This window comes from Lipotes vexillifer, unplaced genomic scaffold (assembly GCF_000442215.2).
Source record: "Lipotes vexillifer unplaced genomic scaffold, Lipotes_vexillifer_v1.1 scaffold40, whole genome shotgun sequence".
NCBI classification, from domain to species: domain Eukaryota; kingdom Metazoa; phylum Chordata; class Mammalia; order Artiodactyla; family Lipotidae; genus Lipotes; species Lipotes vexillifer.
Window position 1 is genome coordinate 4,282,650 of NW_006771578.1, and position 12,539 is coordinate 4,295,188.

At 42.7% G+C, this 12,539-nt stretch overlaps 1 protein-coding gene across 1 annotated transcript in view; it reads right to left on the reverse strand.

Annotated features, from left to right (window-relative positions):
- Positions 1 to 1,201: 1,201 nt before the first annotated feature.
- The window catches only part of TRIM42 (tripartite motif containing 42), a 30,421-nt gene continuing 19,083 nt past the window's right edge, over positions 1,202 to 12,539 (reverse strand). The window contains exon 5 of the mRNA XM_007446972.1: positions 1,202 to 1,473. Within this exon, the coding sequence (XP_007447034.1) occupies positions 1,387 to 1,473 (87 nt within the window). The 3' untranslated portion in view covers positions 1,202 to 1,386. The remainder of the gene's footprint in view (positions 1,474 to 12,539) is intronic.

Genomic DNA, 12,539 nt, shown 5'->3' on the forward strand with positions numbered 1-12,539 from the left:
AAACTGACTTGTCGGGGGTGGGTTCACAGGAGGGTGACTCTGTGTGCCTGCCTTCCAGCAGTAGTTCCTCTGTCCCTGGTATTAATGTGCAATGTGAGTTTCACTGAGCCAGCCACTGGGACAGAATGAATGAGATGCCAACTCTGTCCTAAAGACTGGGGACCAATGAGAGCTCCTGAGCATCACGGGCTGGAAGAGATGTCTCTGTGGGGGATGGTGTGGGGGAGGAGGGCTTGGGGTTTAGTGAGAACCCAGGAGAGGAAGGAGGTATCATCCCCACTAAGACCACCTGGAGAATCAGCAAAGGCTTCACAGAAGTGGTTGAGCTGGGTCTTGAAAGACTGGTGGTATTTTCTAGGCAGCAGTGGGGTGGGGTTCAGGAGTGGGTCGTTCCAGGCAGACGGGTCCTTGTCAAGCTTGGGTACTTCACATTGTCTGAAGGGCCTGGCCAAGTTCAGTGAGGCTGGAGCTGACACACGACTCTGCCATTCTTTCCTGCCATGCTTCAAAGAACCATAGCGGGGGGGCATCCCTGGTGGTGCAGTGGTTGAGAGTCCGCCTGCCGATGCAGGGGACGCGGGTTCGTACCCCGGTCCGGGAAGATCCCACGTGCCGCGGAGCGGCTGGGCCCGTGAGCCATGGCTGCTGGGCCTGCGCGTCCGGAGCCTGTGCTCCGCGATGGGAGAGGCCACAGCAGTGGGAGGCCCGCGTACCGCAAAAAAAACCAAAAAAAGAACCATAGCGGGGTGCCTCCCACCAGGCATTCTACTGCTCTTCCTTTGCCTGGGGATCAGAAAGAGTGAGAACAGGGAGTACGCTCCTTCTTATGGCTCTGGGGCAGACCTCAGACCATGGGGTTAAAGTTATTGGGAAGGCAAGTTCAGGCTCAATAACTAGGAAGCGCATTCTAACAATGTTGGCCTTTTCATATTAAAATAGACTGCATAGTGAGGGAATGAGCTACCCATCAATCAGTGACTTGCCCAAACACCCAGAGCTAGTTAGACCAGGGTCAACATGCATTCCCAGGGAGCCTGACTTCAAAGAGAGTGCCTTTAAAATTTTTTTCCACCAACACTGCCTCATACAAAACACCACAGAATTCTGAGCCTAGGATTAGGTCTGAGCTCATGGAAACATAGCCACCTGCTGACTTTTGTATCTTAGTTTCTATTTAATGAGCAAGCAGCAAGCCATGACATCAGGCATTTCCTTTTATTAGCTCTTAGTAGACTTCTGCTGAAATGGCTCAGATGTCCCGGGAACATCGTCTACAACCTCATTGAAGAATGTGGTGAGAAAGATACATATACACATGTGTGTGTGTCTATATATGTCTATTTTGCGGTATGTCTCTGAGGTTGCTGCCTGCTCTGCGGGGGACGCTCAGAAGCGTTTCTGGAGGGCAGTCTGGATATTCTTCAGCAGGTTCCACTTAGCTCGGTTCTTCCCACGCCCATCCGGTGTTACCACCTGCAATCAGAAGCAGAGAGCCATGGCACCAGCCACAAGGGAAACAGCAGCTCCCAGGATCCCGGCCCCGGCTGCGGGCCAGGCGCTACACACATCACAGCATTAGCTCCTCATGTCGACAACCACATGAGGCCGGTGCCATTGACCCCATTTTACCAATGAAAAAACTAAGGCACAGAAGAACTAGGTAGCTTTCCTGAAGTCCCGCAGCTAATATGTGGTGGGGTTGGGATTTCACAGACAAGGTCCCACTTCTTTAAGGCAGTTCAAGGACTGACTGCTGATTACTGTGTTGTGGTTGTGACCCCAGGTGGGCTTCACCAGAGATTAGCCCCCGGGGTCCTCCCCCAGTCCCTGGAAATTGCTTCTGTCACAGCTCTTATCATTTGTAAATTTCAGTGAATGTGTTTAATTAATTTTCTTACCAGACTGTGAGCACCTTAAATGGGGTGTGGAGGCAATGACAGTCTTTCCTCTCTGTAATCCCAACAGTGGTTATGGTACAGAGAAGTTTCTTAGAAAAGTGAATGAAAGGCGAATAGAACCATTATTTGTACATCTGCCAACTGTTTCTCTTTGCAGCATCATACTATCTCTGATCACAGTGAATAGTCAATGCTCCCTAGAAAAGGCAGCTTACATTGGGTAGCAGAACCCTCCTAGAGGTCTCACCAGCTCAGCTTAGATGTGGAGCTCCGTGCCTTACCTTGAAGGTGGTGGACTTCTCCACAACTCTGGTCTGGCAGCATTCCTATTCCTTACTAATACACATTTACTGAGAAGTCATTTAGGGAGTGAGGTCAAGATCCAGGTATGAGAGACAGCTCACAGGATCAATCAGGATTCATGGGGCAGATGGGGCTAGGGGTGCAGTTTGGATGAGGAAGAGCAATGTTTGTACAAAGTATATGCAAAGACTTTTATGTTTGTTTTCAAAGGGAAAGGGCAAAAAATAGACACCATTATTATTATGCTCTCTAGTTTTACAAAATTTACTTTTAGTTTTAGAGAAAACAGGGCTTCATGCAAGATAAAGATTATGTTATACCTACGATGTTAGATTATTCATTGCTGGATAAAATGGACATAACACATAGAGATAATCCTGATAAGGGTGGTAAAAATGTGTAAGATATACACACAGAGCTATCAGGGTGCAATGAGGAAGGAATAACAGTGTTATGGTGGGTTGGGAATTGACTCATAAAAATAGGGAATTTAAGTTCTGCCTTAAAGTATAGTCAGGATCTCCAGAGATAAAGACTTGAGTGTGACATGTGAATGGGGCAGTGGGGAATGAGGTGTGTCTGTGAATCAGAGGATCAGATGAAACAGGACAGAAGAAACAGAGAACAGAACTTGAGATACCAAAGAAATTGAAATGATAGTTGACATTCCCTCCCCTGCCCAAAAGGCTCAGATGGTTTTCCAAATGAATTCTACCAAACTTTTAAGAAAGAGTTGTTCTACAAAACAGAAAAAGAGCAATAGTTTCTTAGTTCATTTTTCAAGCTAGTAAAATATTGATTCCAGAACCAGACAAAAGAAATATAAGCAAAATATTATAGGTCTGGTTCACGAATGATGAGAGATGCAGTACTCCAAAACAAAATATGAGCTAACTAAAACCAAGTATATTAAAAAAATAATACATCATGATCACATAGGGTTTAGTCCATGAATGCAAGTAGAGTTTAACATCAGAAAAATCAGTGTAATTAATTTCATTAATGCCTAAAGGAGAAAAATCATATGATTATCTCAAATAATACAAGAAATTCACAAAGTTGCACAAGCTCTCAGAAATTTAGAAGTAGAAAGAATTTTCCTTAACTTAATAAGGTTTATATATAAAAAATTACCACTGAATTAGACACTTCAAAAGAGTGAATTTCTTAGTATGTGAACTATATTTCAATAAAGCTTTTATAAAAAATGAAAAGTCAGAACACTGTTAAAAAAAACTAAATCAAAAATCATCATAGCTCAATGGAGAAACATTAAGATCAGGAATAAGACAAGGATATTAACTCTCACAGCCACCATTTTCTGTAGGACCAATAGCCCTGGCCAAAGCTATAAGGAAAGAAAAAGAAATAGCGGTTCAAGAATTGTAAGGAAAGAGATAAAACTATCATTATTTATAGATGATAGGATCATATGCCCGGAAAAACAAGCAGAATCAACAGAGAGACTCTCAGAATAATGAGATATTATTGATATTGCTGGAATCAAGATTATCCTACAAACACAGTAGTTTTTATTCTAAACCAGCAGTACATTAGAAAGTATAATCAGATATAAAAATAACATTAATAATATCAACTAAATCTGTAAAATATCTGGTTGAACTAGGAATATATAGTACCTCTATGGGAAGAGTTTAAAAGCTCCATACTGCTCTCCATAGTGGCTGCGTCAATTTACATTCCCACCAACAGTGCAAGAGGGTTCCCTTTTCTCCACACCCTCTCCAGCATTTATTGTTTGTAGATTTTATGTTGATGGCCATTCTGACTGGTGTGAAATGATATTTCATTGTAGTTTTGATTTGCATTTCTCTAATGATTAATGACATGGAACATTCTTTCATGTGTTTGTTGGCAATCTGTATATATTCTTTGGGGAAATGTCTATTTAGGTCTTCTGCTTACTTTTGGATCGGGCTGTTTGTTTTTTTGATATTGAGCTGCATGAGCTGCTTGTAAATTTTGGAGATTAATCCTTTGTCAGTTGCTTCATTTGCAAATATTTTCTTCCATTCTGAGGATTGTCTTTTCATTTTGTTTACGGTTTCTTTTGCTGTGCAAAAGCTTTTAAGTTTCATTAGGTCCCATTTTGTTTATTTTTGTTTTTATTTCCATTTCTCTAGGAGGTAGGTCAAAAAGGATCTTGCTGTGATTTATGTCATAGAGTGTTCTACATATGTTTTCCTCTAAGAGTTTTAAAGTGTCTGGCCTTATATTTAGGTATCTAATCCACTTTGAGTTAATTTTTTTGTATGGTGGTAGGGAGTGTTCTAATTTCATTCTTTTACATGTAGCTGTCCAGTTTTCCCAGAACAACTTATTGAAGAGACTGTCTTTTCTCCATTGTATATCCTTGCCTCCTTTATCAAAGATAAGGTGTCCATATGTGTGTGGGTTTATCTCTGGGCTTTCTATCCTGTTCCATTGATCTATATTTCTGTTTTTGTGCCAGTACCATACTCTCTTGATTACTGTAGCTTTGTAGTATAGTCTGAAGACAGGGAACCTGATTCCTCCAGCTCTGTTTTTCTTTCTCAAGATTGCTTTGGCTATTCAGGGTCTTTTGTGTTTCCATACAAATTGTGAGACTTTTTGTTCTAGTCCTGTGAAAAATGCCAGTGGTAGTTTGATAGGGATTGTACTGAATCTGTAGATTGGTTTGGGTAGTATAGTCATTTTCACAATGTTGATTCTTCCAAGCCAGGAACATGGTATATCTTTCCATCTATTTGTATCATCTTTAATTTCTTTCATCAGTGTCTTATAATTTTCCGCATACAGGTCTTTTGTCTCCTTAGGTAGGTTTGTTCCTAGATATTTTATTCTTTTTGTTGCAGTGGTAAATGGGAGTGTCTCCTTAATTTCTCTTTCAGATTTTTCATCATTAGTGTATCGGAATGCACGAGATTTCCATGCATTTATTTTGTATCCTGCAACTTTACCAAATTCATTGATTAGCTCTAGTAGTTTTCTGGTAGCACCTTTCGGATTCTCCATGTATAGTATCATGTCATCTACAAACAGTGGCAGCTTTACTTCTTTTCCGATTTGGATTCCCTTCATTTCTTTTTCTTCTCTTATTGCTGTGGGTAAAACTTCCAAAACTATGTTGAATAATAGTGGTGAGAGTGGGCAACCTTGTCTTGTTCCTGATCTTAGTGGAAATGCTTTCAGTTTTTCACCATTGAGGATGATGTTGGCTGTAGGTTTGTCATATATGGCCTTTATTATGTTGAGGTAAATTCCCTCTTTGCCTACTTTCTGGAGGGTTTTTATCATAAATGGGTTTTGAATTTTGTCAAAAGCTTTCTCTGCATCTATTGAGATGATCATATGGTTTTTCTACTTCAGTCTGTTAATATGGTGTATCACATTGATTGATTTGAGTATACTGAAGAATCCTTGCATTCCTGGGATAAACCCCACTTGATCATGGTGCATGATCCTTTTAATGTGCTGCTGGATTCTGTTTGCTAGTATTTTGTTGAGGATTTTTGCATCTATGTTCATCAGTGATATTGGCCTGTAGTTTTCTTTCTTTGTGACATCTTTGTCTGGTTTTGGTATCAGGGTGATGGTGGCCTTGTAGAATGAGTTTGGGAGTGTTCCTCTCTCTGCTATATTTTGGAAGAGTTTGAGAAAATAGGTGTTAGCTCTTCTCTAAATGTTTGATAGAATGCACTGTGATGGGCTTCCCTCGTGGTGCAGTGGTTGAGAATCTGCCTGCCGATGCGGGGGGCGCGGGTTCGTGTCCCGGTATGGGAGGATCCCGCGTGCCGCGGAGCGGCTGGGCCCGTGGGCCATGGCCGCTGAACCTGCACGTCTGGAGCCTGTGCTCCGCAGCGGGAGAGGCCACAGTGGTGAGAGGCCCGCGTACCGCAAAAAGAAAAAAGAAAAAAGCAAACAAACAAACAAAAAAGAATACACTGTGAAGCCATCTGGTCCTTGGCTTTTGTTTCTTGGAAGATTTTTAATCACAGTTTCAATTTCAGTGCTTGTGATTGGTCTGTTCATATTTTCTGTTTCTTCCTAGTTCAGTCTCAGAGAGTTGTGCATTCCTAAGAATTTTTCCATTTCTTCCAGGTTGTCCATTTTATTGGCATAGAGTTGCTTGTAGTAATCTCTCATGATCTTTTTTATTTCTGCAGTGTCAGTTATTACTTCTCCTTTTTCATTTCTAATTCTATTGATTTGAATCTTCTCCGTTTTATTCTTGATGAGTCTGGCTAATGTTTTATCAATTTTGTTTATCTTCTCAAAGAACCAGCTTTTAGTCTTATTGATCTTTGCTATCATTTCCTTCATTTCTTTTTCATTTACTTCTGATCTGATCTTTATGATTTCCTTCCTTCTGCTAACTTTGGGGTTTTTTTTGTTCTTCTTTCTCTAATTGCTTTAGCTGTAAGGTTAGGTTGTTTTTTTGAGATGTTTCTTGTTTCTTAAGGTAGGATTGTATTGCTACAAACTTCCCTGATAAAACTGTTTTTGCTGCATCCCATAGGCTTTGGGTCATCGTGTTTTCATTGTCATTTGTTTCTAGGTATTTTTTGATTTCCTCTTTGATTTCTTCAGTAACCTCTTGGTTATTAAGTAGTGTATTGTTTAGCCTCCATGTGTTTGTAGTTTTTACAGATTTTTTCCTGTAATTGATATCTAGTCTCATAGCGTTGTGGTCGGAAAAGATACTTGATATGATTTCAATTTTCTTAAATTTACCAGGGCTTGATTTATGACCCAAGATATGATCTATCCTGGAGAATGTTCCATAAATACTTGAGAAGAAAGTGTATTCTGTTGTTTTTGGATGGAATGTCCTATAAATATCAATTAAGTCCATCTTGTTTATTGTATCATTTAAAGCTTGTGTTTCCTTATTTATTTTCATTTTGGATGATCTGTCCATTGGCGAAAGTAGAGTGTTCAAGTCCCCTACTACGATTGTGTTACTGTCAATTTCCCCTTTTTATGGCTGTTAGTATTTGCCTTATGTATTGAGGTGCTCCTATGTTGGGTGCATAAATATTTACAATTGTTATATCTTCTTCTTGGATTGATCCCTTGATCATTATATAGTATCCTTCTTTGTCTCTTGTAATAGTCTTTTTTTTTTTTTTTTCCTTGCGTTATGCGGGCCTCTCACTGTTGTGGCCTCCCCCATTTGCAGAGCACAGGCTCCGGACGCGCAGGCTCAGTGGCCATGGCCCACGGGCCCAGCCGCTCCGCGGCACGTGGGATCTTCCCGAAACGGGGCACGAACCCGCGTCTCCTGCATCGGCAGGCGGACTCTCAAGCACTGCGCCACCAGGGAAGCCCATAATAGTCTTTTTTTTAAAGTCTATTTTGTCTGATATGAGAATTGCTACTCCAGCTTTCTTTTGATTTCCATCTGCATGGTACCTTTTTCCATCCCCTCACTTTCAGTCTGTATGTGTTCCTAGGTCTGAAGTGGGTCTCTTGTAGACAGCATATATACGGGTCTTGTTTTTGTATACATTCAGGCAGTCTATGTCTTTTGGTTGGAGTATTTATTCCATTTACATTTAAGGAAATTATCAATATGTATGCTCCTATTACCATTTTCTTAATTGTTTTGGGTTTGTTATTGTCTTTTCTTTCTCTTGTGTTTCCTGCCTAGAGAAGTTCCTTTAGCATTTACTGTAAAGCTGGTTTGGTGGTGCTGAATTCTTTTAGCTTTTGCTTGCCTGTAAAGGTTTTAGTTTCTCTGTCAAATCTGAATGAGATTCTTGCTGGATAGAGTGATCTTGGTTGTAGGTTTTTCTCCTTCATCACTTTAAATATGTCCTGCCACTCCCTTCTGGCTTGCAGAGTTTCTCCTGAAAGATCAGGTGTTAACCGTATGGTGATTCCCTTGTATGTTATTTGTTGTTTTTCCCTTGCTACTTTTAATATTTTTTCTTTGTATTTAATTTTTGATAGTTTGATTACTACGTGTCTTGGCGTGTTTGTCCTTGGATTTATCCTGTATGGGACTCTCTGTGCTTCCTGGACTTGATTAACTATTTCCTTTCTCATATTAGGTAAGTTTTCAACTATAATCTCTTCAAATATTTTCTCAGTCCCTTTCTTTTTCTCTTCTTCTTCTGGAACCCCTATAATTTGAATGTTGGTGCATTTAATGTTGTCCCAGAGGTCTCTGAGACTGTCCTCAGTTCTTTTCATTCTTTTTTCTTTATTCTGCTCTGCAGTAGTTACTTCCACTATTTTATCTTCCAGGTTACTTATCCGTTCTTCTGTCTCAGTTATTCTGCTATTGGTCCCTTCTAGATAATTTTTTTTTTTTTTTTTTTGCAGTACGCGGGCCTCTCACTGTTGTGGCCTCTCCCGTTGCGGAGCACAGGCTCCGGACGCGCAGGCTCAGCAGCCATGGCCCACGGGCCCAGCCGCTCCGCGGCATGTGGGATCTTCCCCGACCGGGGCACGAACCCGTGTCCCCTGCAGCGGCAGGCGGACTCTCAACAACTGCGCCACCAGGGAAGCCCCCTTCTAGATAATTTTTAATTTCATTTATTGTGTTGTTCATCACTGTTTGTTTGTTCTTTAGTTCTTCTAGGTCCTTGTTGAACGTTTCTGGTATTTTCTCCATTCTATTTCCAAGATTTGGGATCATTTTTACTATCATTATTCTGAATTCTTTTTCATGTAGACTGCCTATTTCCTCTTCATTTGTTAAGTCTGGTGGGTTTTTACCTTGCTCCTTCATCTGCTGTGTGTTTCTCTGTCTTCTCATTTTGCTTAACTTACGGTGTTTGGGGTCTCCCTTTCGCAGGCTGCAGGTTCGTAGTTCCCGTTGTTTTTACTGTCTGCCCCCAGTGGCTAAGGTTGGTTCTGTGGGTTGTGTAGGCTTCCTGGTGGAGGGGACTGGTGCCTGTGTTCTGGTGGATGAGGCTGGATCTTGTCTTTCTGGTGGGCAGATCCATGTCTGGTGGTGTGTCTTGGAGTATTTGTGGGCTTATTATGATTTTAGGCAGCCTCTCTGCTAATGGGTGGATTGTGTTCTTGTCTTGCTAGTTGTTTGGCATAGGGTGTCCCGCACTGGAGCTTGCTGGTCATTGAGTGGGGCTGGATCTTGGCATTGAGATGGAGATCTCTGGGAGATTATCGCCATTTGATATTAAGCGGAGCTGGGAGGTCTCTGGTGGACCAATGTCCTGAACTTGGCTCTCCCACCTCAGAGGCACAGCCCTGACACCTGACTGGAGCACCAAGAGCCTGTCATCCACACGGCTCAGAATAAAAGGGAGAAAAAGAAAGAAAGAAAGAAGAAAGAAAGAAAGAAAGAAAGAAAGAAAGAAAGAAAGAAAGAAAGAAAGAAGGAAAGAAAGAAAAGAATATAAAATAAAATAAAGTTATTAAATTAAAAATAATTATTAAAATAATTTTTTAAGTAATTTAAAAAAAAAACAGAAAGAAAGAAAGAAAGAAGAGAGCAACCAAACCAAAACACAAGTCCACCAATGAGAACAAGCGGTAAAAACTATACTAAACAAAACAAACAAAACAAGAAAACCACATAAACAAAAAAAAAGACGGACAGACAGAACCCTAGGACAAATGGTAAAAGCAAAGCTATACAGACAAAATCACACTCAGAAGCATACACATACACACTCACAAAAAGAGGAAAAGGGGACAAAAAAATGTATCGTTGCTCCCAAAGTCCACCTCCTCAATTTGGGATGATTTGTTGTCTCTTCAGGTATTCCACAGTTGCAGGGTACATCAAGTTGATTGTGGCGATTTAATCCGCTGCTTTTGAGGCTGCTGGGAGAGATTTCCCTTTCTCTTCTTTGTTCTCACAGTTCCCCGGGTTCAGCTTTGGATTTGGACCCGCCTCTGCCTGTAGGTCGCCGGAGGGCGTCTGTTCTTCGCTCAGACAGGACGGGTTAAAGGAGCCACTGATTCGGGGGCTCTGGCTCACTCAGGCCAGGGGGAGGGAGGGGTAAGGATGCGGGGCGAGCAGAGGCCGACGTGACGTTGCAGCAGCGTGAGGCCCACTGTACGTTCTCCCGGGGAAGTTGTCCCTGGATACCGGGACCCTGGCAGTGGCGGGCTGCACAGGCTCCCCGGAAAGGGGGTGTGGAGAGTGACCTGTGCTCGCACACAGGCTTCTTGGTGGCGGCAGCAGCAGCCTGAGCGTCCCATGCCAGTCTCTGGGGTCCGCGCTGATAGCTGCGGCTCGCGCCCGTCCCTGGAGCTCGTTTAAGCAGCGCTCTTAATCCCCTCTCCTCACGCACCAGGAAACAAAGAGGGAAGAAAAAGTCTCTTGCCTCTTCGGCAGGTCCAGACTTTTCCCCGGACTCCCTGCCGGCTAGCCGTGGTGCACTAACCCCCTGCAGGCTGTGTTCACGCCGCAAACCCCAGTCCTCTCCCTGCGCTCCGACCGAAGCCCGAGCCTCAGCTCCCAGCCCCGCCCACCCCGGCGGGGGAGCAGACAGGCCTCTCGGGCTGGTGAGTGCCGGTCGGCACCGATCCTCTGTGCGGGAATCTCTCCGGCTTTGCCCTCCGCACCCCCGTGGCTGCGCTCTCCTCCGTGGTCCGAAGCTCCCCGCTCCGCCTCCCTCTCCGCCAGTGAAGGGGCTTCTAGTGTGTGGAAACCTTTCCTCCTTCACAGCTCCCTCCCACTGGTGCAGGTGCCGTCCCTATTCTTTTGTCTCTAATCTTCCTTTTGCTCTACCCAGGTACGTGGGGAGTTTCTTGCCTTTTGCGAGGTCTGAGGTCTTCTGCCAGCGCTCAGCAGGTGTTCTGTAGGAGTTGTTCCACTTGTAGATGTATTTCTGGTGTATCTGTGGGGAGGAAGGTGATCTCCACGTCTTACTCTTCCGCCATCTTCAGAAATTCTCCATTTTAAGGATTTTTAAAACAAAACTTCAAAAGGTCAGACCATGAAAAAAATAATTGATGACTTTGATAACATCAAAATTGAAGATTTCTGTCTAAAGCCATTATCTAGAATATATAAGGTAATACTGCAAATCACCTAGGAAAAGAAAAATGCAATAGGAAAATGGGCAAAGGGTATTTAGCAGTCTATTTACAGAAGAGGAAATCCTGAAAACAACCATACGAAATGAAATTTTAAACAATAAGGAGATAGCACTTTATACCTATTGGGCTAGCAAAATAGTAAAAGCTGGATCATGTCAAATGTAGGTGGGGCTTAAGATATGGGGTCCTCATTCATTCCTTATGGAAGTGTACATGCGTGCAGTCCAATCAAGTACGCACACACTCTACCCCCCAGCAATTTCACTCATGGTGTACGTCTGATAAGGGCTGAATTGGGTCCTCCCCAAATTCATGTGTTGAAGTCCTATTCCCAGTACTTCAGAATGTGACCTATTTAGAGATAGTGCCTTTAAAGAGGTGATTAAGTTAAAATGAGGTCATTATGGAGGGTCCCAATCCAGTCTTACTGTTGTCCTTATAAGAAGAGGAAGTTTGGACACACAGAGACACACCAGAGGTGTACTCACACAAGAAAGGGCCCTGTGAGGGCACAGGGAGAAGGCAGATGTCTGCAAGCCAAGGGGAGAAGCCTCAGAAGAAAGCAGACCCACCAAAACCTTGACCTTAGATTCCTGGCCTCCAGAACTGTGAGAAAATACATTTCTGTTGTTTATGCCGCTGAGTCTGTAGCATTTTGATGTGGCAGCCCTAGCAAACTAATACAATGTCCCAGAGAAAGTCCCACGTCCCTATCCCACCCACAAAATGTCAGGAATGAGGCTGTTTACTGCAGCTTTATTGGAGGTCACCTGGGTGTCCATCCTGGCTGAATAGACAGGTAAAACGTGGGGAACAAACGCACACTGTAAAGGATGAGGCAGCATTAGGAGTTAGGGACTAAATGTGCCCAGTGACATGGATGGATCATTAAAAACACAGTGTTCAGGGGAAAATGGTAAGACACAGTAAGTTATGTAACAATACTAGTATTTGTGCAAATTAATAACACATTCAAAACAATGCACTCCATGTAAGAACACATAAAAGCAGCAAGATGCACATAAAACATATTAGAATGGATATCTAGGGAGGGTCACAAAAGGAAACAAATACATAAACAAGAAAAGGGCCTTGCATGCACCAGTACTGGTAAAGGACCATGAATTGAGGTGTCTGACTAATTCAACCTTCTGTGTATGAGGTTAAAAATGATAGGTCCAGCTTGAGCCTGAATTAGACTCATTCCAGGGTTCTAACCTATTGGTAGGGAGGGACCAATAGGGTTCTATTTATGTGAACGATCAAGAGGCCTTTGGGAAAAGAATGAATTCTAAGGAGATGAATGCAAAC